A 23,438-nucleotide genomic window follows, 5' to 3' on the forward strand; every position below is an offset into this window, starting at 1 on the left:
CAAAAGCCATCTGGACACAGTCCTGAGCAACTGGCTCTAAGTGGCCCTGTTTGACCTCCAAAGGTCCCTTCCAGCCTGAAACATTCTGCAATCAGTGCTCTAGACTGCATTCAATTAGCATCTTCCCACCAGGTGCTAAAGAACTGGGCACACTGCCAGGTACCACCCACATATCAGGGAGATGAAGGTCAGTCCTTTATCACCTATCTGCAGGCTGCTTTAAGGGGCCACTTCACTTTCTAAGATTGCTTTAAACCATTAATACTTCCCAAATTACTCCAGCCGATAGTTTCATCACTTAAGGCCAGTAACGGGAGTTTCAGACTCTTGCAAAACCCACAGAGATACCTAAAGGTGTTTCCCACCCAGGTGCTTCCTCTTGAAGGACTGCCTCGTGACAGGGTGTCAAATTCCTAGTTATTCCTTAGTTATTGCAAGGATCCCTGCCTCGATTCTCATCCTTGCACTAAATCCTGGCAGGAGCCATAGGGTGCTGCAGCGGTAATAACTTCCTTCTACAAACTCCCAAAAGCATCACAGCAGAAACCTTAACATGCTTTGGCAAGAAACAAGAACCCTTGTAGTTTTTACAAAGCATTTACTCCTGCAATGTATTCATTTATTTGCACCCTAAATGTTTTTAAAATGTTAAATCTAGTCCCAACCAAGTTTAGTAAAGTAACATTTTTAGACGGAGGTGTCTAGCTGTGGCCTCTTTCAAGTTGCACCTTAAAAAAATAGTTCAGTCATTTCTATGAAAAATTTGCCTCCCTACAGCCACAGCACACAATGTGCAACCCACTGGATTTTTTGAGAATCTTTTATTAAAACCTGCAAACCCTAAAAATATGGCCTAAAGTGTCCTACAGGAACAAATCTGGCTGTCCTGCAAGTTTTTGCTCAGATAAAAGGAGCTTTGAAAAATCTATTGTCAAATCCCCTGCCCATGTGCTTTAGAGACCACTAGTACAATTTGTTTTCCAACTATTTTTTGCACTTCACAATTATGTCAGAAGCAAATAAAACCCTCCCAGAGAAATTCAGTTTTACTTCACAGCAAGAACACAACTTGCTGTCAGTTACAATGACTGTCTAATGCTAGTCACGACCAGCATTAGAGAGAAAACTTAGGTAGCCATGGCTTCATGCAGGCTTTCATTTCATTGTACGCTGCAGAAAGAAGGTAAGCTGCCTTCCAGAAAGTCTGGGTCAGTATTGAAGACAGAGCAATATTGAAGAGCTGTTAACAGGTAAGCAGTAGGATTGCAAGGCAGTCAAAGAAAGCTGAGCTGTGACTTGGTGCTGGAAAACAGCAGGATTAGGGGAACAAGTCACAGAACAAGGATAAGAGAGCTTTCACCAGCAGTCTTCCCCCACAGTGCAGGAACAAAAAGCAGGCTAGCTTTTCTTTTTGCATATTTTCATGTACATTTAAAGTCGATTTTCATCCACATCACACAGAAGCAGGTATGTATGGGAAAGGCTACTTTTGTCACAGTCTCCAAAAAAGAACGGAGTGTTTATAATGTTGGATTTGGGGTTGACAAGATTGTTCTCACTCCATCCTGTGCTCTCATTTTTCTTTAGCCTTAGCTGTCCTCCAGCCTTTTAACAGTGGCCTGGAGCACTCCTGAGCCAATCTTGTCCTTATGGCTCTTCAAAGAGTCTCTGCCTTGTAAGCTTCAGACATTTTCCTGGGGCTGGGAGAAGAGATATTACACCTTCAGGGCAATGTCAACCCCTAAATGCTCGTGAGAGACAGTTGTCAAATACCCCTTTCAAGCAGAGCTGTTAAATAATTTCTGTATTTATACCTCTAAACCCATTCATTCCGAAGTCCAAATCAATCTGCTAGACTGCCTCTTTCAACTTGCTAGACTGCACTTTCACACTTCAGGTTTCCAGGAGGTGCTCTGACATCACAAAAAGCATCAAACATCTATACAAAGATAAAATGTACTGTCTACACCGCTTGCATCCCATTTAAGACTGTCATTTCTCTTTGTTAGAGCCATCACAAAACCCCACCCAGTAAACGACAAGCCAACTCCAAAGCACTGCACCTAGTAAAAATTTAATATAATAAAACAAATTGAAAACATTATTTTAACCATTCACAATTAAAGTGGAAAAATTATAAGGCAGCCATTCATGGAATGATTTTGTGTACGAATGGTTTGGAAAGAGAGACATTAATATTACAGTTCCGTACACGGAGTTCGGTAAACAGCAATGACCACGCAATATTTTTCCCTGGAAAGCCAAGGCTGCTAAAGGATGTAATAAAAGTAAGAAAAAAGATTTATTTCAAAGTGAGGCGAACAAGAAATCTCAAATTCATCATTAACTTTCCCACCATACCTCAACCACTCCTCCTCCTTCCACCCCCAAAAAATACAAATACACTTCCTTCCTCTTTTTCCCCCAAGTCCCAGCAGAGAACAGGAAGGCAGCCGTAGTTAACAGTTGTTTCACAGCATCATAAGGCTGATACCACATGGACACATCTGCTACTGCAAAAACCTCCTTGAAGGCTCTGAAGCAGTTCCTGACTAAACACAGTAATTTTCTTGAGTCACTTGGATAACGTTAGCCTTTTACACAAACCACCTGGAAATGGTTCTTTGAAGTCAGCAGTGGGTGTCTGTGCTAACACCCAGCCATCTGATACGCCACAACTTCCAAAAAATTCCTATCTTCATGCAAGTTATGCCATCTTCACTTAAGTTAATATCAGTGCAGCTTCTGCAGCTGTCATCAAGTGCTGAAAAAGAACTATTTCCCTTTTTTATGTAAGGAGCAGTAAGAGAATTAGAACAGTACCTGAACACATTGGGATCAATCAGCTTTAGTCCGATTCCTATAGTGATTAAGAAATCATTAACTGAAAAAACAGCTGATGAGAAGATTAGAGATTTCCTAGAGGGATTTACAGGAAAAAAGGGGGACACGCCTGGCACTTTGTTAAAGCATTACCTGCTAGACCTGCTGCCATCTACCTCACAGTAGAAAACACAGGCAGGGATGGCTATTACAGAGAGAGTACGAGGAACCTGTTTGCACCAGGGTCCCCTGAGGAGTAGAAAATGATACCAGATGGCCCTGACTACATCCAGTGCTTGGATTTACTGTGACAGATGGGGAGATAGGTAGAAAAAGAGGACATCATAAAATGGGCCATTTTATTTAATTCGTTAAAATACTCTGCCTGAAGAAAATAATCTCCCATGTGGAACTAACAATTTGGAAACGTTTGATCATATAAAATTTTATCCTCTCTTTATCACACAATCAAAAGCTTCCTTATTCACTGTAGTTTCAGCTACAGAATTGAAAATAATAGTTCAACACAGATAACAGAGGCAGCGAAAAGAAAATGCTGTTGCTGCTCCTAAATGGATAGGGAAAAAAAAATAAATCACAGAAGTGTATCACTTAACCGAGCACTGAAGTGAAAAGTATGTGTTACCAGAATTTTTGTGTTAATCTTGTCAATGTTTCCATTTAAGCATTTGCTGCTATAACTTGGCCTTTATAGTTCATGAACCATTAAACTGATTACAACCATTTCTGGTGGCTGTCCCTGAAACTAGAAACACGATCTGAGGGACAGGAGAAAAAGACCACAAGACCTCTCAGCAGCAGCACCTCTTACAATTCAAAGGCCAGAGGTTGTCAGCAGTGAAAAGGTTGGCTGGTACATCTTCATCCATACACACTCATACATGTAAGAAGGTACAATCCACATGGATATCCAAGACTGGCACAAAAAGCGTGAAATGGCACCTTACCTACATAACTCTCTAACCTGCTGCTCTTGTTATACACAAAATGAAGTTGAAGTGGAACACGGTCAGGATGCCATCTGAACTAGGTACAGGTGTACTTGCAAGTGGCAGACGACAGTTTGAAGCAAAAAACCTTACTGTTCTCCAAAACATAAGCATCTGATGCTGCACTAAGCTACCTCCTGCTTCTGCTGCAGATCTTGCACACTCTCCAGCTTTGGGAAACAGTTACATGGAAAGATTAAGCAAGGTAAAATAATAAAATTATCAAGGAAGAAGGTAATTAAGGGAAATCAGGAAGAACACTGGAGCTCTGGTACAAATATCCCTCTGTAGCATTCACATGCATTGGTAACCTGTATCACTAAACTTTCTAAGCTTACAACTTACTTGTTGCATGTGTATATTGTAAAAAAAAAAAAAAAAGCTTAAGAATGCACAGGAGAAGATCTCATCAATGTCACTGATTTCGCAATGGCTTCAGAACAAACTTCTGAGGGTCTAATATAAAACAATTGTTTAGACCCAATACACTAATTCTATCTGAAAATACTGTCTTGTAGGAAAAGATGCCTTTTAATAATTTTGCAGTGATTTTATATAGTAAAACACGCATGAACAAGCACTCCTGGAAATCAATGCAAGGTTCAATCCTCGGATCCACCTGTATGGTTACAAATCTAACAGACCAAGCAATCACCAGCCCAAGAACCAGGCCATACCACTTACTGAACTAGTAGACAAACAGGACAATGACAAAAATATAAAGTTAAGGGGCACAATGGCCTGCGTAGCAGAAGCAATAAATGTCACGAAAAACAGACACACTCATTCAAATGGAAACAAGAAGCACTTCACTTAAAATATTTCAAGTCTTGAAGATCCATGTTGAACAAAAAAAATCAAAATAAAACTATATTTGGCAATGTTATCTTTAAAAAGCACAGAGTACAGCTTAAAAAGGCTATGGCATTAAAAAGTTTTCCCCTAAAGAAAGAATTTTATGTTGAATTTGCACATGTCAAACATTCCTGACTTTTCAATGCACTACAGTTATTAGAGTACAATTTGTTTCGCATATAAGAAATGTGCCTGACAAGAGAAGGCTGTGCCTTGGAAAGGGAGGGATCTTTTATCGCTCTTCTGCAGTGAGAGGCATCAGCAGCTGGCAGTAAACCCTCCAGTAGACTCACAAAAACTAATGCTTATCAGTAAGAGGTGAATGCACAATTCCCAGAAAAATAGCAGAATGCCTAACAAGTCCACTGGGAACCCATCAGTTTGGTTTTTTGTTCAGAACCGGTTTAGAAACACTTTGTAGTCTATCTGTAGTATAAATATTTAACTAAACATCTGTTTTGTTAACATTAATACCTTTTATTCAACAAAAAAACCCACACCCATCACTGATTTCAGCAGTTCACTTTTGAAATGAGATAGTAAAGTTCTCTGGTCCTCAACAGCTGTCTCCATCACATTCCTACTGCTCAGAGCCCAGAACAGCTCAATTGTAAAGGACACTGGATCTCTCTCTCATTAGTAGCAGTAGTGTAATGACAGTAAGAAATACCTAATTCCTGCTCACATTTTTGGTGCCTACGCTTTGCTGACTTGGCAGAAGATCATCTTCCAAGAAGCACTGTCATTTCAAAAAATTATTAACAATTGCATAAACAATCAAAATAATATTCTCCTTGCTTCCATTCTTTGTCTTAAATAATGGAACACACTGCAAAATTAGTTTACACTTTCTTAACCAGCTGATTTCCTATTCTAATACTATACTTCCTCTACATCCTTCCTTTACTATCACTGACGCTTCTGTGCCAATAGCAGCGTTGCCTAGAATTCCAAGGGTAGCCCATTTTTACAATACAATTAGTGACAAACATTGCAAGGACCAGTCGCATCGCCAGGACAACACGGAACCACTGGGGGAGAGCCTCTTTCTTCATTAGTAAGACTTCAACCTCTCACAAGGCACCCATCCTTTTTTTTTTTTTTTTTTGAGTCTCAGCAGTGAAAGCTGAATTGCAGGATACTTTGGTGATTGCAATTTCATGATGAGTCACTATGGTCTTCCCCTCTCACCTTTCTTAAACTCCAAATTCCATCTTCCCTGAGAATAGGGCCAGAAGAAAGAATTAAAATAGCAAATGTCTTCAGAAAAGAAAGTTACACAGAATTTATGTCCGGCTGCCAAAGTACATTTTGCTACACTAAAAACTTTCTCAGTATTCTTCATTTTGCAATCAAGGTTCCCTCTGAACTCCATGGAGAGGATGGGATGGATGATAAGTAAGAGACAATGATAAAGGGAGCAGCTGACATTTACTGCTCATGTCAGATCAAGGAGAACGGTGAAATTCATGTGTTTAATGGTGGTGTCCAATAGACAAAACTAGAGGAATCAGGCATCCTAATACTAGGGCTGCCACCTCCAGACGACTGAGTCCTTTTCCTCCAGTTGATTCAGGTTTGTGGCTATGAGCAATTCCTCCTACTTCTGGAAGGACATGAACTGTGGCAACATACAGAAAAGTCCCAGCAGAAAACAGCATAGCAACTCCGGTGGCGTTGACTTCTGAAAGGGCTTCTTTGCTGCTCTGAAATGGAAAAATAAAAGAGAGCACAAAAAAATGAGGAAAAGCAGTTGTTCTTCAATCAACAATAAAAAATTCTCTAAGAGTCCAGACACATTAGGATTTTTATCAACTAATTTGCTCACAATAACAACAGTTCAATGTGTAGTTTTGTGTCTTGCACCTTATGTATAATAACTGACATCCTGAACTTGACACTGGGGGCAAAAAGACTTACTCATGCTATTTAGTTCACTTCAGACTTCTAGAATCCCTTACAGTAGGAAAAAGACAGTCTGTCCAGAAGAACCTTGTTTGACCAAGTCACAGGAACGTACAAAGAATCAAAATGACAAAATATGCTTAAAAAAAATCAGATGATACAGCCACGAAATTTAGGAAGGACACTCAAGGCTGACTTTTTTTTTTTTTCTTTCTTTCAAAAAAAGAATTCAGATAACATGTTAGCCTTTAAATATCTGGTCCCCTGCTCGTCAGAGCAAGATTTCCTAGATTTCAGTCCCAAATGATCACTCTTTCAATTTCTCATTTGTTTGTACAACTAAACACACAAAAGTCTTCCAGAATTTCCATGCAAACTTAATTAAGAAATGCATCTTCTGCATCAAAACCAAGCACCACTTCACATTCAGACTAGAATTAAGATAATGCTACACATCATTAAATACAATTAAATGCAAATCCACTCATATCAGTTACAAAATGCTTCTTGAACGATCTCCAACTCAAGTGTAATGTTTGTTCTCTGCTATACTCAGGTTAATTTTCCAAAGAGCAGAGATACATCATCTGCTCTGGAACTATATAATCACTCTGACAGCCCTTATGCCTTAATAATTCTCTGTCCTTTGCAAATGCAAAGTCCAAAACCAACTCTTGGTCAGCCTACATCTAAAGAGTGTTCAAACAGCATTCTCATTTCTATTTACAGACCAAATCCTTTCTGTTGTCCCCCGTTCTGCAATATCAAATATACTTCTTTCCAGCAAGTAAAGGGATTAGCCCGGATTATTTACTTCAACTTTCCTCTCACACCTTGAGTTTCATGATAACATTAGATTCTTTATGACACAACACCATAATGTGTCACCAGCATGGCCCACAGCAGTGAGAAATACAGGAGCATCCTGGGAAATGCTATGAGAAGCAAAAGCGTTTAATTTGGACAGAGATGATCAACTCGCCCGCAGCAGACCACTTCACAGGCTATTTGTCGTATAAAGCCAGGATACTACTAGGCTTTCAGGAGCATGAGAGGCAAAAAACACTGTTCTGGCTGAGGATTCAGCTTCTGACACAGTATGAAAAGAAATTTGAACATATAGGACCAATTCTGGCATGGTGGGGGAAACTAGCAAAGATAATTTTCTATCCGCATATTGAAGTAAGAATGCAGGCAGCAACACTGAAAATTATATAGTCACCAGAAAAAATCTGGTACGTGAGTAAATTGTTGAGTTCTCAAAGGGGAGCAGTAGAAAGGTAAAAAGACAGAAGACAGCCTTCTAAAAAAAAAAAAAAGGTACAAACTCTGTAGATGAGTTATCACTGGTTCTGATGGAAAGCATGGGTTATTTTTTGATTCACATATTCAAATTGCTACCTTTTAATCCTCTTTTTTTTTTTTCCCCTAAGCAGCTTCGAATTACATTCTATGAAACTCATGATATTCCTTCCCCTGAACTCCACCACTAAGCTACATTTTGGGCAAGAAAAAAAACCCCCAAAACATCACAGACTTACCTTGCTTAGCCCCAAGTATGTCACCATCGACATAACAGGTGCTGCTAATGCAAAGACCAGCAAGTGTTTTCTAATTCGATTCCGTTCCAGCCCAGCGTGCATCAGGAAGGAAACCAGGCCGAAGGCAGCTGGTGCCTGCAAGAAACAATATTCACTAGTAACATTATATCTTGTGCAATCCTCTGAAATCTGAGATAAAGTTAAAATACAACACATTACACTGAAATGCCCTGAATCAGAAGAAATTCAGGGAGAGTGCTAGCACGTTACAGTTAACCCAAATCAACAGAATTCTGCAGAATGCCCTACCTTAATAATAGTACCTAATCAAAACCCACATCCTGGCTATCAGAGTACACATATTTGTGTTATTATAAATATTAAAAAGTTCATTCAAAATTCAGTCATCGTTATAACCCCTAGGTTTCCATTAACTGCCATAATTTTCTTTGCCATCCTGACTCTGCATCCTTAGATGGACAGTTTCTTTATCCACATCCAAAAAAGTCTAAAATTAACATAGCAGAAGAAAAAATTCCCAAAGATCGATAATTGTCAGCTTCCACACAAACAAAGACTTAAGATCTCTTTGATGACTTCATCATTCAGTTTCACTTCTGTTCCCAGAGGGAAGTAAACAAATACTACTACATTTCCCTGTGTTGGCATCCAGCTTCATATCCACAAGGCTGTCCTACTACTCACAGAATTTACTATGTTTCTGCTCACCCAAAGACAGTAGCAGTCCACCCTGACATTTTTTGATATAAGACAAACTAAAATATATTGGGCATTTTTTAGACAGATTTTTTTTTTTTAAAAAAAAACCTAGAAGGAAACCATGAGTGAAGGAAAAAAGATGAGAAAAACAGAAGAATCAATCAAGATCAGAAAACTAGAAAAATAAGACACGAGAGAAGAAATAAATTTACTTTTCAATACCAAATATTTATTGATAATCTTTCACCCAAAAATTTTTCTCTTCTAAAATTGCACAATTTCAGAAGTCAGTTAATTTGAACATTAAGAACAACAAAAGCAAGTTTCACTTGGCAATAGCCATAAACTGAGCTTCACAGAAAGATGTGACAATGATGTTGTCACCTTTGAAGATGGTTATGTAAATCACAATTTACTGAATGAACAATGAAGACAAGAAATAATAGATGTGGATTTCTTAACATCTTGAACATGCAAATAAGCAAGAATGCATGTGCTACCATAAGTCAAATATGCATGTATGTTTAGAACATATATAGCTGAGATCTTCCCATCTTCTACAGTCATTGTTTGCTTGCTATCACTAAAAAAAAAAAAACTTTTTTTCTCCTGGCAGAAATTGCACATGACCGATATTGAAGCTGCTACAATAACAGAGGCAACCAGAAGTTGTAATTTAGTACACTGATATTAAGTGGCTCCAAAAAATTAACGCTTTAAACACTAAAACTATTTCTAATAATTATCCTTCCCATTTGGTTAAGAACATCACAGAACCAAAAATCTGCTGCAATTAGCATGAAATTGCTTTTCCTCCTTGAATACACTAGCATATACTTCTGTGCTTCACCCCCCAGAATTTCTCTGAATAAATCTCAAAGCAGTACAATCTTGGGGGCGTTGTTTGATTTGGTTTTCTGGTGGTTTTTTTTCTTAAAAAAAACACCAAAACAAAACAAACACCACCACTACAGTAGCTTCAGAAAAAGTTAGTGTGAAGCTGCCACATTTCTTCAGAACTTTTTTCTCTCCCTACTTTTTAGAGGCTTTTCCCAACCACTGCAATCAAGGTAGGCAGTCAAAATTCTCTCTTACTGTACCCCATTCAGACTTAGCACCTACCACCGGCTATTCTGTCATCCACCATATCAGTGCTTTTTGGTCCTTGAAGCTGTACTACTAACTTTCCCTTTCAATAGTATTATGCATTTCCAGATTAAACCATTTAAAAAACTTAACATCTCTAGTAAATTCTGTATGCTTTAACAGTCTTTTACAGAACAAATAAGATTTTTTGGATGATGACCTACCTTGTGCAACATAATTGCAACAAACACTATCAACTGGACACTAGTCTGAGAAGTAGAAGCTGCTGCACCCAACGCAACACCATCAGCTGAAACAGGAGTGCAAATTCATGGATTATTTCTCCACATCAGCTTCGGTTTTCCCACCCCATCAATGGCAGACCATACAAAACATGTTGATTTGGAAGTCCTGTTGGTCAAAATGCCAGGAACACCACCAATACAACACTTGATTCACTTCCCTTTGTTTCTTAAGCCACAATAATTTCAGACAACCCTCAACAAGAGCTGTCTCTCTATTTCCCAAGACCATACAAAACATACCAATAATCTAGTATGTATTGACAGAGCCTGACAAATTAGAAATAGGTAGCAAGTCTACTTATTTCAGTCTTTTGTAGTAGAAGTGGCTTCCTTAAAAAATTTAAAAATCTACTTTAGATTCTAAGCACTAGAAGAATTTTAATTATTTCCCATTAAATGAATTTTCAAATATAAATACTTTTTTTATCATTTAACATACATTGTCTAAATTAAATGTGAAATAGAATATTCAACCTTTATATATGGGATTCACTTTGCTTCATGAAGAAATATCTTTTGATCATCTTATGACTTATCTAGACAATAACTTTCAGCAGGAGAGATTAAAAAGCATCATTTACGTAATACACATATATAGTGAAGAAGTACAACATGAAAATGGGTTCACTGCAATACATGCATAACTTTTTTAGTCTTTACAAGTCAGCCCAAATGTATTTCAGGCAAATCTTTGTGCCCCACCCTATAATGTCCTTTTTGTCACAAGATACTATTTTTTTTTAAAGACTGTTTTTTTTAAACACGGGTCAACAGACAAGCAAACGCAAAGGTGTTTCATACTACTTATCTAATGTGTTAGCACATACTGAAATTTAGCAGCTAAAGCGGCCAAAGGAATTGAAGAGACAGAGAATGGGCATCACACAACTTTTCAGGTAGGAAAAAATAAAGGAGTGAAAGTATCATACTCAAAACTCCACAGAATATTCTGAGCGCTGGAGTACGTTTTCCCAGTAAGTTTGGGGGAAAATCTTTAGCTCTGCTCACCCTGCCTTTTTTTTTTTTTTAATAAAAAGCCATCTTCAAAACCAAAACCCAAGTGTTCCTACCACATCTAAAGACAAGCCATGCCACAACAGAAGTGCTTGTCAAGTGCTACCAATAGGTCCCACATTACCTGCAGCATGGACTACTAGCCCCAGTGTTGTGGTGATTTTGGAGTTGCCTGATCTTGCAGCTTCTGGGTCTGAAAAAGTAATGAGGAAAGTTAGGATCAAGGAACAGATACATACATTATGCTGGAAGAAAAATCGTAAGTACCACTGTACATATCTTTACCAGCTGCTTAGGCAGTTTTATTCAAAACTATCAGCTTTTTTATTTCCAGATTGGATATACTATTAAATAGTCTGATTCCCAACACCCTCAAAGCCTCTGAAGCTCTGCCATCAAACACATGACAGAACCATAGATAAATTCTTTGCAAATTACAGGATCACTGAGTCAGGCAGAAGCAGTCGTTTTTTGTAACCTCTTAGAGGTCAGTTAGCTGACTGCAAGCATGTTTACACAGCTACTTTAATAAGTCTGCCCTACTGCCATAACAGAGTCCAGCAGTGTTCTTTTCCTCCTGCCTGTCTTTCCGCCCTCCGGTCTCTCTCTTCATGCCCGGGCACCCACATAGTTGCCCAGTGAGTCAGATCAGGGAAGTGAGCTGGCTAAAAGCTTGTATATTCTCTTTGATCAGACTGATCTCCTGAATCAAGGTGAGTCTGTTTGAGCAAATTACGGTATACTCATGGAGATGCTCACAAAGAATATTTCCTTTAAATTTGTTTTGTATTGACCTCAAAGAGTGAGCCCACAATTGATTCCATACCTCCATTCTGGCCCAAAGAATTTTTCTAGTTTGGACAAAGTGAAAGATAAAAAAAGTACCAGACATTGGTTCAAATGAGAGAAGTGCTTTTCTTTGGCAGCTTTGAAAAAATCATTACAAAAACATTACTACATTCCTTGTGACTGGAGTACAGATTAGATAAAGCCTTACACACTATAGAATAGGATAAGTATCTAACATATATTATAGTCAATTTCCTCCAGTATTTTCTCTGATCAAAGGCATACAAAAGGGTCATAAACCTGTACAGATCAAGGATTCTCTCAGCAGCTGCTCACCTGCATCCCCTTAGTCATCCTCACTGCCACTGCTTCCTTTGAAAAGCTCTGAAAAATCAGCGAGCTATGGCTGTGTGACTCCATTGATGCTTTATTCAGGAGCACAAAGGTGGCAGCCCCTGCACTGGCCTCCCATCTGTCCCACCACACTGACCCTGCACAAACAATTGCGCAGGTGCACTGCAAATTGCCATGAATACAACCAAAACACATTCCCCCTCCCCTTGTGTGTTTACTTTTCCTTCAAGATAAATTCCTCGATTTTTGAGGGCCAAATTCCACTATCAGAAGTGCTTAGGTTGGAGAAAAATGAGCAGCCAAAGGCAATAAAATACCTTTTCAATTGACAAAACACCACTGACAAATTTGAAGCTACAGTTCAAGTGTTAGGTCACAGGCAGGAAACAAAGGCAACTGTAGGCATTTTGAGAGTCTTATAATGAAGATGAGAAACCTTTGGACTGAGCAGGACATATTTTGAAGTACGTGAGGCTCTAGACTAGCGTGGGAGCCCAGTGCAGTTACATGAAAGCACCAGAGCTTACATCTAGTCACTTCTGCAGTCTTATTTAAGATAACTTCTTGTTTTTTTTGCAAATTTTACCTACGTGTAAGACAGTCAAGTAGGAAAAACAAGTAAAGATAAGATTAACCCAAAGTTTTTTGGGAAGCCAAAGAAATTCTCTATGGGTGACATTGTAAACAGACAATAACTCAAGTGTCAAGTCACCTTGCACCCCAACACCATACATGCTTGTACAGTTATTTCACGATAGCGAAGCAAGCCCTCAAATTATGCTGAATTTCAGGATATAATATTTCACAAAGACCTTGCTTTGTATTTGTAAAGCACCTACTAAAATTCTGGACATGACTGGTCAAATTAAATCCCAGTAGCATTCAAAACAATTGCAACTTGCTAATTAAGACTAATTGAAGTGAATCTTTACTTACCATCTGTAGAGTGCACATGAGAGCTGCCTATTTGGTCCACCAACAGCATGAAGACAAAGCCAAGGACAAGGGATACACCAATGTAGGCATGCAACCTGGAATGGTCATGGCCATACTCATGTACAACTGGGATTTCTGCCACCTTCTCAGACTCAATTACACGCTGCATCTCACTTGCTGGGTGATGCTTCCCTGTGGCAAGCAAGCAAACAGATTAGGACACAAAGGATTAAACACGGCATGGGGCATGGTCACTTCTCCTTTGCTGAAAGTGTTTCTCACACATTCTTGGACAATACATAAAAGTTCTTCTAAAGACAGTTTTAGGCCATTTACTTAAGAGAAGTGCACATTTGTCTGGTTGGCCTCTCCTTGTACATATTCAGCATGGAAAAACAAAGAAAACATTAATATCTGATCAGCTAGGCTACTTTGTTTAAATGCTGCATTTTAAAAACAAAATTAATTTATAAAAATTGCTGGGTAATTACTTTTTTAAATTAAGTTGCCATTTTTGTCAGTATTCAGAGATACTGTCAAGGAGTTAAGTCATAATCTTCATTTAAGTGAGGAAAAAAAAAGGACGAAGAGACAAAATAAGTTCCATCCACTATGAGATCTAACACAATCCAAGATTAACTTTGTATCTCAAAGCATCAGTCTCTAGTTCTCTAGTTGTTTCCCTCCTTACGCTAATTTTAATTCAATCCCCTCTTCCTCTTCAACAACATTCACTTTGTCTCACTGAGCTACCCTGAAATTAGGTGAGCTCTGAATGACTCTAGAATCCAAGAAGGAGAAAGACGATGGCTGGACAGGTTTTCAGTTAAGTTTGCATGGTATCAAATGCTTTCTTTGGAGCGCAGTTCATAATTAAAAAATATTTTCAAATACTTCATAGATGCGTGACAAACTTCTCTACCAACAATGGCTCTTAGAAAGGAGAGGTGTAACGCAAGTTTACCAGCCTTTATAGGTTGCCATTAGCCCAGCATGTGTGATGTTTATCACAAGCAAATACTCACCACACTCAGAATTACCACCAACTTTGACAGAAATTGTATCAGTCTCACTCTGAATGTACACAGGCTTAAAGAGAAATATGATGTTTTTTTCCAGAACATGCATTTAACATTTCCAGTAGTCTTTGGCCTAGTAACTCCCCACACAAATCCACAAGATCCTCCAGCCTTGCTCACAACCACAAGAAATTACTGCTTCTGTGATCGCATCTAACACAGAGGGCAAATAATGTCCAGAAGTACATAGCTTTTTCAGTACTGGATACCAAAGATTGGCAAGAATTGCTTCAATATATTTAATATATATAATATATTAATATACTAGGGGCTTACAAGAAAGCTGGAGAGGGACTTTTTACAAAGGTATGGAGTGATAGGATGAGGGGGAACGGCTATAAATTGAAGGGGGAAGATTTAGACTAGACATTAGGAGGAAATTCTTCACAATGAGGGTGGTGAGGCACTAGCAGAGGTTGCCCAGGGAAGTTGTGGATGCCCCATCCCTGGAAGCGTTCAAAGCCGGGTTGGATGGGGCCTTGGGCAGCCTGATCTAGTGGGAGCAGAGGGGCTGGAACCAGGTGATCTTTAAGGTCCCTTGCGAAACTGTTCTATCACTCTGTGTGAAAGAGATTTAATAAAGCTATTTTTTACCAAAATTCTTGGTATGGTTTCCAGCTGATAAGCAAAAGATCATGTCTAAGCCTTTTTCTGCCAAGAGCACAGAGTTAGAAAGGTACAAGCCAAGATCAGGAATAGGGAACTTTTAGTTAGGTTCTCAACTACTGTATAGAGCACAGTAAGCATTTGATCTCCTGGTTTCAGACCCTGTGTTCACCTGAATCATATATTCTTTATTCTTCTGGAGAAGCATGAAGATGACTACAGGTCTGGAGCATCTCTCCTATAATAAAAGGCCGTGAGAGCTGGGAGTCTTCAGCCTACAGAAGAGAAGGCTTAGAGGGATCTCACCCATGTGTATAAATATCTGATGGGAGGGTGTAAAGATGACAGTTTTGCATATTAATCACTTGTACCTATCTATCCCTTTTAAATGCTCTCATTGCAGCCCACAAAGCCAAAAGTTAGAAGTTATATATTGTGTGGCCTGTGAGAAAGTAGAGAAGAAATAGTAAATTACTTTTTGTATCAATGACAAACACCTGCTTTGATAACAAGCAATCAGTCTCTGAGTGAAATTACACTTGGAACTGGAAAAACAGTCCCCTCTCTCTCTTCTCAATCAACAGTTATATGAATGTACCTCAATGTTCCTTTAGGCACCTTTCCAGGTTTAATCATGTAAATGGGTGATGCTACAAAAAAAAAGTTATTCTGAAAGGTGCTAAGTTGTCAGAATCTTAGGTTTATCTTTGGATATCCTACTTTTGTAAGAAAAAAACTCTAGAAATATTTTTTGTAGTTAAATCTATAATACCCACAAATTTTGCCTTCCCACAATTAAAAAAAAAATCATCTTTGCAGATAGACTGGCTTTAGTCATGACATGGTGAGTCAGGAATTGAGTCTGAATTCATTCATGTAACAAAGTCTTTTTTCCTTGGTAAATAGCTCCGATACTACTACAGCAGTAGTGGAAAGTGCCTTTTTTCTCCACATACTACATTAAGTTACAGAGCACATAGTTCTAAACAGCAGGCTGTAGATTTAATACATGGACAGCATATCCCATTTAGTGAAAAAAAAAAGCAAACCTTCACAGCAATTGTGTTTACTGCTAGTCATATCACTGCAAGAAAAATTTAGTCTACTTAGAACTAAAATTGAACACAAAGAAAACACACAACTACAGGTCATTAGAGAAGTCCTGCATTAAGAGTGCACAAATTACAGTATAAAAGCATGATCAGAGGTTCTTCCACTTCTTGATAAAGTGTTTCATATATCACGTCCCATTTGCTTAAAATCTAAGCAGAACATAAATTTAGTGGAAACTAAACTAAGATAAATTAAAGCATATTACTAAAAAGAAATTTAAAACGGTGTAGAAGCAGAAAAAGGATAGTATGAAAAAAGCAGAGTATTACAATTATCTCTCAATCCCAGATTAGCAACAGTGCTACATCAGATATCTGCAAAGTTCTCTACAGCCTCAACTTTACAGTCCCTTCTCCTGCGACCACTAAGTTGCTACGGTTTACCTTTAGACAAATTTCTGATTCTGAGTGTACTGGAGAAATCTCACGCATACAGTGGTAATGTAGTGGCACAAGACTCCAAGCTAAAGCAAGTTTTAAAGTGCACTCCAAACACAGGTAATGACCTCCAATTATTTAAAATGCCATGATCTCAAATCAAGGTTTAGCAAGACCTTTGTGTATATAGTGTGCTCCACACTCACATCCCTACAATACACAATCACTCTTAGTTTTAAACTATTCATTAAAGGATATGAGGTTTTGAAGACTGGCAACAGCAGACCAGAACTGAATGCTTGAACTTGGAACCACATGCAGATATCTACATGTAATGGACACCACCACCCAAGAAAGAAATGCCTCCAACAATGTGAACTAGCCCTACATAAGCATAGTTTTCAGGCACATATACTAAGGTAAATCAATTCAAAGATGCTCTTCACCTTCACAGGAAGAAATTCTGATGAGAGCAAGTATGTATGGATCTAAAACACTTCCAGCATGTGCCAAGAAGCAAACTAAACTAGAAAAGCAACAGCAAGTTGTCTGCAATTTTGTTCTCCGCCAAAGGCATCCTTATACCTCCTTTGAAGTTCCAGTGGTTAAACCTTTAACTCTCCATAGAATAAGGAACACTACACATGACCCGGCATAAAAGGCTGTGGTTCCAAGAACAGTACAGTACCTAGATCTGCTAGTTATTGGATCAGTCAGCCAGTAAACTGATCCAATGACATTTCTTTGCCAAATTCCCATACACACCTAATAGCACGCCTATGGCAGTTTTGTGTCATGCTGCTCTAAAATCCCTATCGCCAATCTCATGTTAAAAGCCCTAGAAAAGAGCCACAGTGTATCAGAACACCATGATCTAAGTTATCTTGAATAAGGCCAGCTACAGACATGGGTTTGGTTCTTACCCTCCAAAATGTCTTCATAAAGAGCATGTACTCCTTCTGGCACAATGACAGCCAAGGCAGTTCCACACAGCAGCCCAGCACCCAGAACAGTCACCAACTTTAATCTCTCCTGCAAGAAAGTACAAAAAAAGTATCACCTTTAAGATAGAGAATGCTTTCTTTACTCTCCTTCATTAACAGAGGTTGGGGCAGAGAGGTGGGAGGAGGAAAGTGATCTGCAAAACTTCTTGCTGAATTTTATCCGGAAGCCCCAGTTGGATATCGTCTGATGTTTCTAACTATTAGCTTTCAGAAAAATAAACATAGGCGGTGTCTGATGCAATTAACCGAAGCAGGAAATGAAAGTTAAAGATGACCCATTTGACTGTTAATATCAGACAAGAAATCAAGCATAGCATACCCGAAAACAGCAAGAGTTGCTGTATTTGGCACTAACGACCATTTCTGTCTAACTCATCCCCTAGGGCCACCAATTCTAAGGTCAGCAGAGGCAAAGACTGAACGAGCCCGAATTTTGAAGCACGTTTCTGACCCTACATTTTATCTCCGTTCTCGGTTTGCTTTCAAGTATGTCTTTCCTATTAGAAATCATAGAAACGCATGGAAGCTCCCTAAAATATCAGCTAGGTTTGGCAGAGTGCAAGATTGGTTTTTGGGGGGAACAGGCAATTTAAATAATACAAGAAAATTCAAGGAAGAAAACTAAATTACCAAAACAAAATCAGAAAGACAAGAGAACCAACCGAGAATGTAAATGCATCTACAGATAAGAATACATTGGTGAAGTATGAGTATAAAGTGCTAAATCAGCTATATTTATAGAACACAGAGAAGGGATAATAAAAGTTCTAGAACCAGAAAAAGAAAAGGACGATTTTAGAGTGAAAAAAAAGCAGCAGTAGCTCTACTTTTTCTAACGGGTTTAGAGACAGAAGAAATGAAGTTAAGCTGCTACGAGACTGTTACATGATAGATGAAATGTATTTCTGCCTTTAAACCAAACAGCCACTCCTGTGCAGCAGCTTGTCCTTAAAAGTGCCATACTTTAATGGTCTTCTAGTTAAGAGATAAAAATTAAGAAAAAGAAACATTTTTGTATATGAAAGATCTGATGATGTGTTCCAGGTATTAAAAAAAATAAAATAAAGTGCGAGGTGAAGTTTTAGAATGACAGTATCCCAACACTTGCAGGATGTCAGGTAGCTACAAAGCACAGCAGAAGGGATCAAATCCCCAGAATGGGTCCAAAACCAGAATTATTAAAAAAAAAAACAATTTAAGAAGGCTTACTCAAATGAGTTTGAACAAGGAAACTGCACCAATAAAACTGCTAATGGCGCTAATACACATTTCACATCCAATCTTTTTCTCTTTAATCTGATTAGGAGATTAATAAAAGCAGAACTGTGCTTATTGTTCCTACAACCTTTTCTAAGCCTTCCAGTAGTATTTTAAAATGAGATAAAGCCTGTAAAGGCATTTAGGGCAATATTAAATTATATTCTACTCTCTACATAATTACAGAACATGGCAATCCCCTTTTTTTTCTCTCTGCAAAGTCAGGTTTTAAAACAGATTTGTTACATAATTATTGTAAATCGGCAATTAAACCTTAACAAAATACATAAACTTAATGCTTTTATGGTATAGTGAAGAGAAATAGTTTAGTATATATTTCAGGAAGAATTTCTACAAGAAGATTAAAAACTACACACAAAGGGTTTAGGAGTACTTGGTACTAGTTATATTCTAATACGGGACAAAAAGCTTAGAGCTCTATCACCTCTCCCAAAGTGACTAAATTCTGTTTTAACAGTATAAGAACAGTTCATTATTACTTTTGCTTCCTTGTGACTACAACATCAACATGCTAAAGTCAAAGCCGTGTTCCAAAAATCCAATTATTTAAGCATCTAATACGACAACTTGCAGAGGTTGTTTCTCATCATTTCTGTAACTGTTCTTATCGTAACACCTGTAGCGACCATGGGAGTTTAGTGCCTTGCAACAACTGTGCAGCATACACTTTGTGGGAGAACCATCATCCTCTTCCATGCACAAAGACATGTCTGGGAGCTACCGAAATACTGCTGGTAGACACTGAGGACCTAGAGACAGACTAACGGGAAAACACTTGTTGCATATCCTTATTATGCCATCCGTTCTCCTTAGTGCACCACAGCAACACATCTTTTAATCTCACCAAAACAGCTAACACTTCTGTAGAAGAAATAGGAGGCTCTAGAGAGACACACAACTAGCTTTCTGAAAGCAAGTCAAATATGGTCATACAGAAAAAATTAGAGCATTACTGGGGAAAATCCAAATAGCAACGTGCAAGAAATGAAAACACCTGTTATATTTCCACCAGCATTCATTGTATACTGGCATACAGTGGTAAACTGTTATACAGTGGCAATCTACGTGAAAAGATAATCTTCAACATCCGCTGTTTATAAAGCTGTTGGGCAAAAAATATAGTATCTCACACAGAAAGAAACAGATTGTTTCCATGCTGCAGAACTATAATCTTTTTTACATACATACATAAACACAGCAGAAAACATGTTTTATTACAACTAACTGCAAATACAGAGTATGGCTTGCTTTCACTTGAACATCTGTGAATTTTGGAGACACATGAAAATAATAAACACTAATAAGTTACTGTTTCAAGAGAAGTCTCCAACCCCTTTTCAGTAAAAAAAACTTTTAAACACAGTGAATACAGCAATGCAATAGTTGCAGCCTACCCAGACAAGCAAAAGTAATTTAGTTTGATCCACGAAATCAAACAATTTCAGTCACAAAAACACTTGTGCATCTCTTGTTAAAAACAAGAGCAACACTGTAAACAGTGCTGAAAAACATAGGGGGAAAGTCTTAACCTCTTCAACTCACAAGCTGTTCCACTGCTCAGTGTTTGGTTTAAATTTGCATGGCACTGAAACTCTTACTTGGACCTACCAAGACCCCACACCTGCTTTCAGCAGCAAGCAGTCTCAGTCCAGTGAACACTGCCTGCCTTTCTTACACCAGCAAGACTCAAACTGCTGTAACTTTATTTACTATGTTTTGCATTTAGGCTGCAAATCGAGAGATTGTCTCACGAACTGGTACAGTGTTGTTTCTAGCGCAAAGTTAGTCCAACAGAGTACCAAAAATCACCATTAGGCTGGAAAGGTACATCTCCATCCAGAAACAAAGTGAAGCTCTGTTCAGGCTGCAACGCTTTATGACTCATGTTTAGTCATACCTGGTTTTGCCGTTTCATACTTTCAAGAATACCCAGACCTAGTTAAAAGAACCAGCATGAAATCAGAACACAACCAATAGGTTTCATGGCAAAAAAACTCATCTGAAGAAATGTATTAACACAAATGAATAATTTTATCTCCAGCACCTGAGGTTTATTATGTAAAGCATCCACTTTTGTTTTCTATTTCACCATTGTAAGTGGTCAGTGAGAAAAGGCACTTTTCCTCATCAAGGCCGTCTGCAAAACTTCTGCAAACCACAGAAAGCATAGTCAAAACAGTGACTTTCACTGTTTTGTTTCACTTCGAAATTGTCTCTGTTGCACTGTCCTAAGCAATTATTTTAACCAAAACAATTCTATATTCTAATTAGAAACTTCCAGGATTAGCTGCGTATAATTTGCAGATTCTGCTCATCTTTTAAACAAACCTAGCTTGCGGATCCTTAAGATATCTAATTTAAATGAAGTGTAAAAACAAGTCAATAATTCCTGAAAGTCTAAGATAGCACAATAAATTTGATTGTGCTTATGTATACTGTTGGTAAAACATGGCACACACAAAAGGCTAATAAGTACACGATTACTGCTTATACAGAGTTCTATATTTTTGGATTCTCCACTCATCAGTATACCTGCAGTCATCGGGAGTCCACTGATTCAACTACATAAATATTAATAAACCACATAAACACAGATCAAGAACTTCAAACACCATGAAATATAAAGTCAGACATAACAGGTGACTATCAGGCAGATACATGAAGAACTGCAAAATTAAATTAAAAAAGAGACAATATTAGCACACTAGGCAGAGTTCTCAGCAAATTTGTGAGAAAATCCTTTGTAGGCTTTGGGGCTAAAATGGTTTTTGAAGAGCAAGACAGGAAAAGCAATAGCCTTGAAATCGTATAAAGGAAGGTCCACCTGAAGTACTGGCAAAACAGAACTATGCTAATGTTTATGTAAAGACCTCAGAATACATAATCATCTTGCAATCCATTCAGCCAAAATGTAGTGTTACCAAAATGAACGGCCTTTCCTTCCACACTGCTCAGAGTCCACTGCTGCCAAAGCCTCCTTTGCACCAGTAACAACGGGACTGAAGGACAGGGGCAACCAGCACTGTGACTTGATGGAAAACCAAGTCACAGCTCTCTTCCAGCACTTAGCTTTCCAAAAGTGGCACTGCTCCCAGCAGAAATGGGAAAACTCTCGTATGAGAGCCCTTACTACCTCAGAACACCCAAATTCTCACTACATCAAACTTGCACAAAACAATCACCATCTAGAAATAGAAAAAAGGCATAGGCATCACAGGATATTAGGAGATCTCCAGGCACTGAAACAAACATTACCACCTCAACAATCCACTCCTAGAAGCACACAAACACATTTACTTGTGAACTCCTGTACTGCTTGGAAACTCATCCAATCCATAAAAACTACCCCCTCCTTTAACAACACCTTAAGTACCCAAAGTATTTTTCCAAATGAATGCCTTGAGTTCCACAGGATAGGAGCACAACTTGAAGTTGTGTTGTAATCAACAAGTTAAGGTTTAACTTTGCAGCACCAGAATTTATGAACAAAATTGCGAACCAAACAAAAGTTTTCTGAGAACATTCTCTGAATTGTTCATAGGAGCCCTAACTCGAGTAGCCCAGACACATAATAAATGCTAACCTTTGACTTCCTAAGCTTATGATGCAAGCTTCTAAGAACAACTACATACAGCCACTATCGTGTCTTTCGACTACACGCTGAGACTTTGTTTGATCTACAGCCAAGATGTTTGAATCACATTTGAGCCACTTGAATGGCTTTCATACACACTTTAGAATAAGCACAGTTTTACACTTCAGGTTTGAATAAAAATTAACACCACACTCAGAACTTCCTTAAAAAATCTTGTAAGGTTACCACATAAGCCACAACAGTACTGCCACACTCAAAAGGCAAGAGCATTAACTTTCTCCATCTGGTTTCTGCTGTTCTCCCGCTAGCAACCAACGAGCAGTTCGGCGAAGCCGTCTTACCTCAGAAAAATTAACTGCCAAGGGGATAATTCCTGCCACATAGCAGGCGACCAGCATGGCCAGAGACAGGAGGCAGATGGAGCGGAAGTCATCCATTTCGCCGCTTTCTGTCCGGTCCCTTAAAGCGAAATTAATTCAACGGCAACTTTTCCACCTCGCCCCACACGCCCCTAACCCGTACAGACACCGAGCTCCCAGCAGAGGCTTTCAGCCATGTCTGTCTCGCCCGGCGGCGGCCCCTGCGGGCCCGGCGTGCGGCGGCCGCTATCCCGTCTGGGCGGGCAAGGAGCCTGGCAGCCGGTCCCTCACCTGAGGCAGCGGGACCTCCCCCTACACCCCGCTGCCCCGGGCAGAGCGGCGCGGACGGCTCCTGGTAGAAGGGCGACCTAAGGCCTCCGCGCGGCGGCGGCGCGGGAGAACCTACGGGACCGGGACGCGCCCCTCCCCTTCGCGGCCGCCGCCAAGTGGCATAGCCGGGACCCGGCACTTCCTCTTCCGGGACGCCGCGCGCGTCCCACAATCCCTCGCGCTTCAAGATGACGGGCAAGGCCACGGCTGCCTTACGTTCCTCATGGGCCGCGGCGGGAAGGAGCAGGCTCCCTCATTAAACATGGCGGCGCGCCCCACTCCACAGGCTCCCGGCACGCTCTGCGGCGGGAAGGCGCACGCTCCCTTACCAAAGATGGCGGCGCGCCCCGCCCTACTCC

At 39.3% G+C, this 23,438-nt stretch overlaps 1 protein-coding gene across 1 annotated transcript; it reads right to left on the bottom strand.

Annotated features, from left to right (window-relative positions):
- Window positions 1–390: 390 nt before the first annotated feature.
- SLC39A9 (solute carrier family 39 member 9) lies at window positions 391–23,320 on the bottom strand. Its single transcript, XM_009564940.2, has 7 exons — window positions 22,732–23,320; window positions 17,437–17,545; window positions 13,339–13,530; window positions 11,384–11,452; window positions 10,165–10,250; window positions 8,135–8,269; window positions 391–6,394 (listed from the first exon to the last, which is right to left on the bottom strand). Exons 1-7 carry the CDS (start codon window positions 22,825–22,827, stop codon window positions 6,164–6,166), a joined length of 918 nt encoding a protein of 305 aa, XP_009563235.1. The 5' UTR covers window positions 22,828–23,320; the 3' UTR covers window positions 391–6,163.
- Window positions 23,321–23,438: the final 118 nt, after the last annotated feature.

The sequence above is a fragment of the Cuculus canorus genome, chromosome 5, assembly GCF_017976375.1.
Source record: "Cuculus canorus isolate bCucCan1 chromosome 5, bCucCan1.pri, whole genome shotgun sequence".
NCBI lineage: Eukaryota > Metazoa > Chordata > Aves > Cuculiformes > Cuculidae > Cuculus > Cuculus canorus.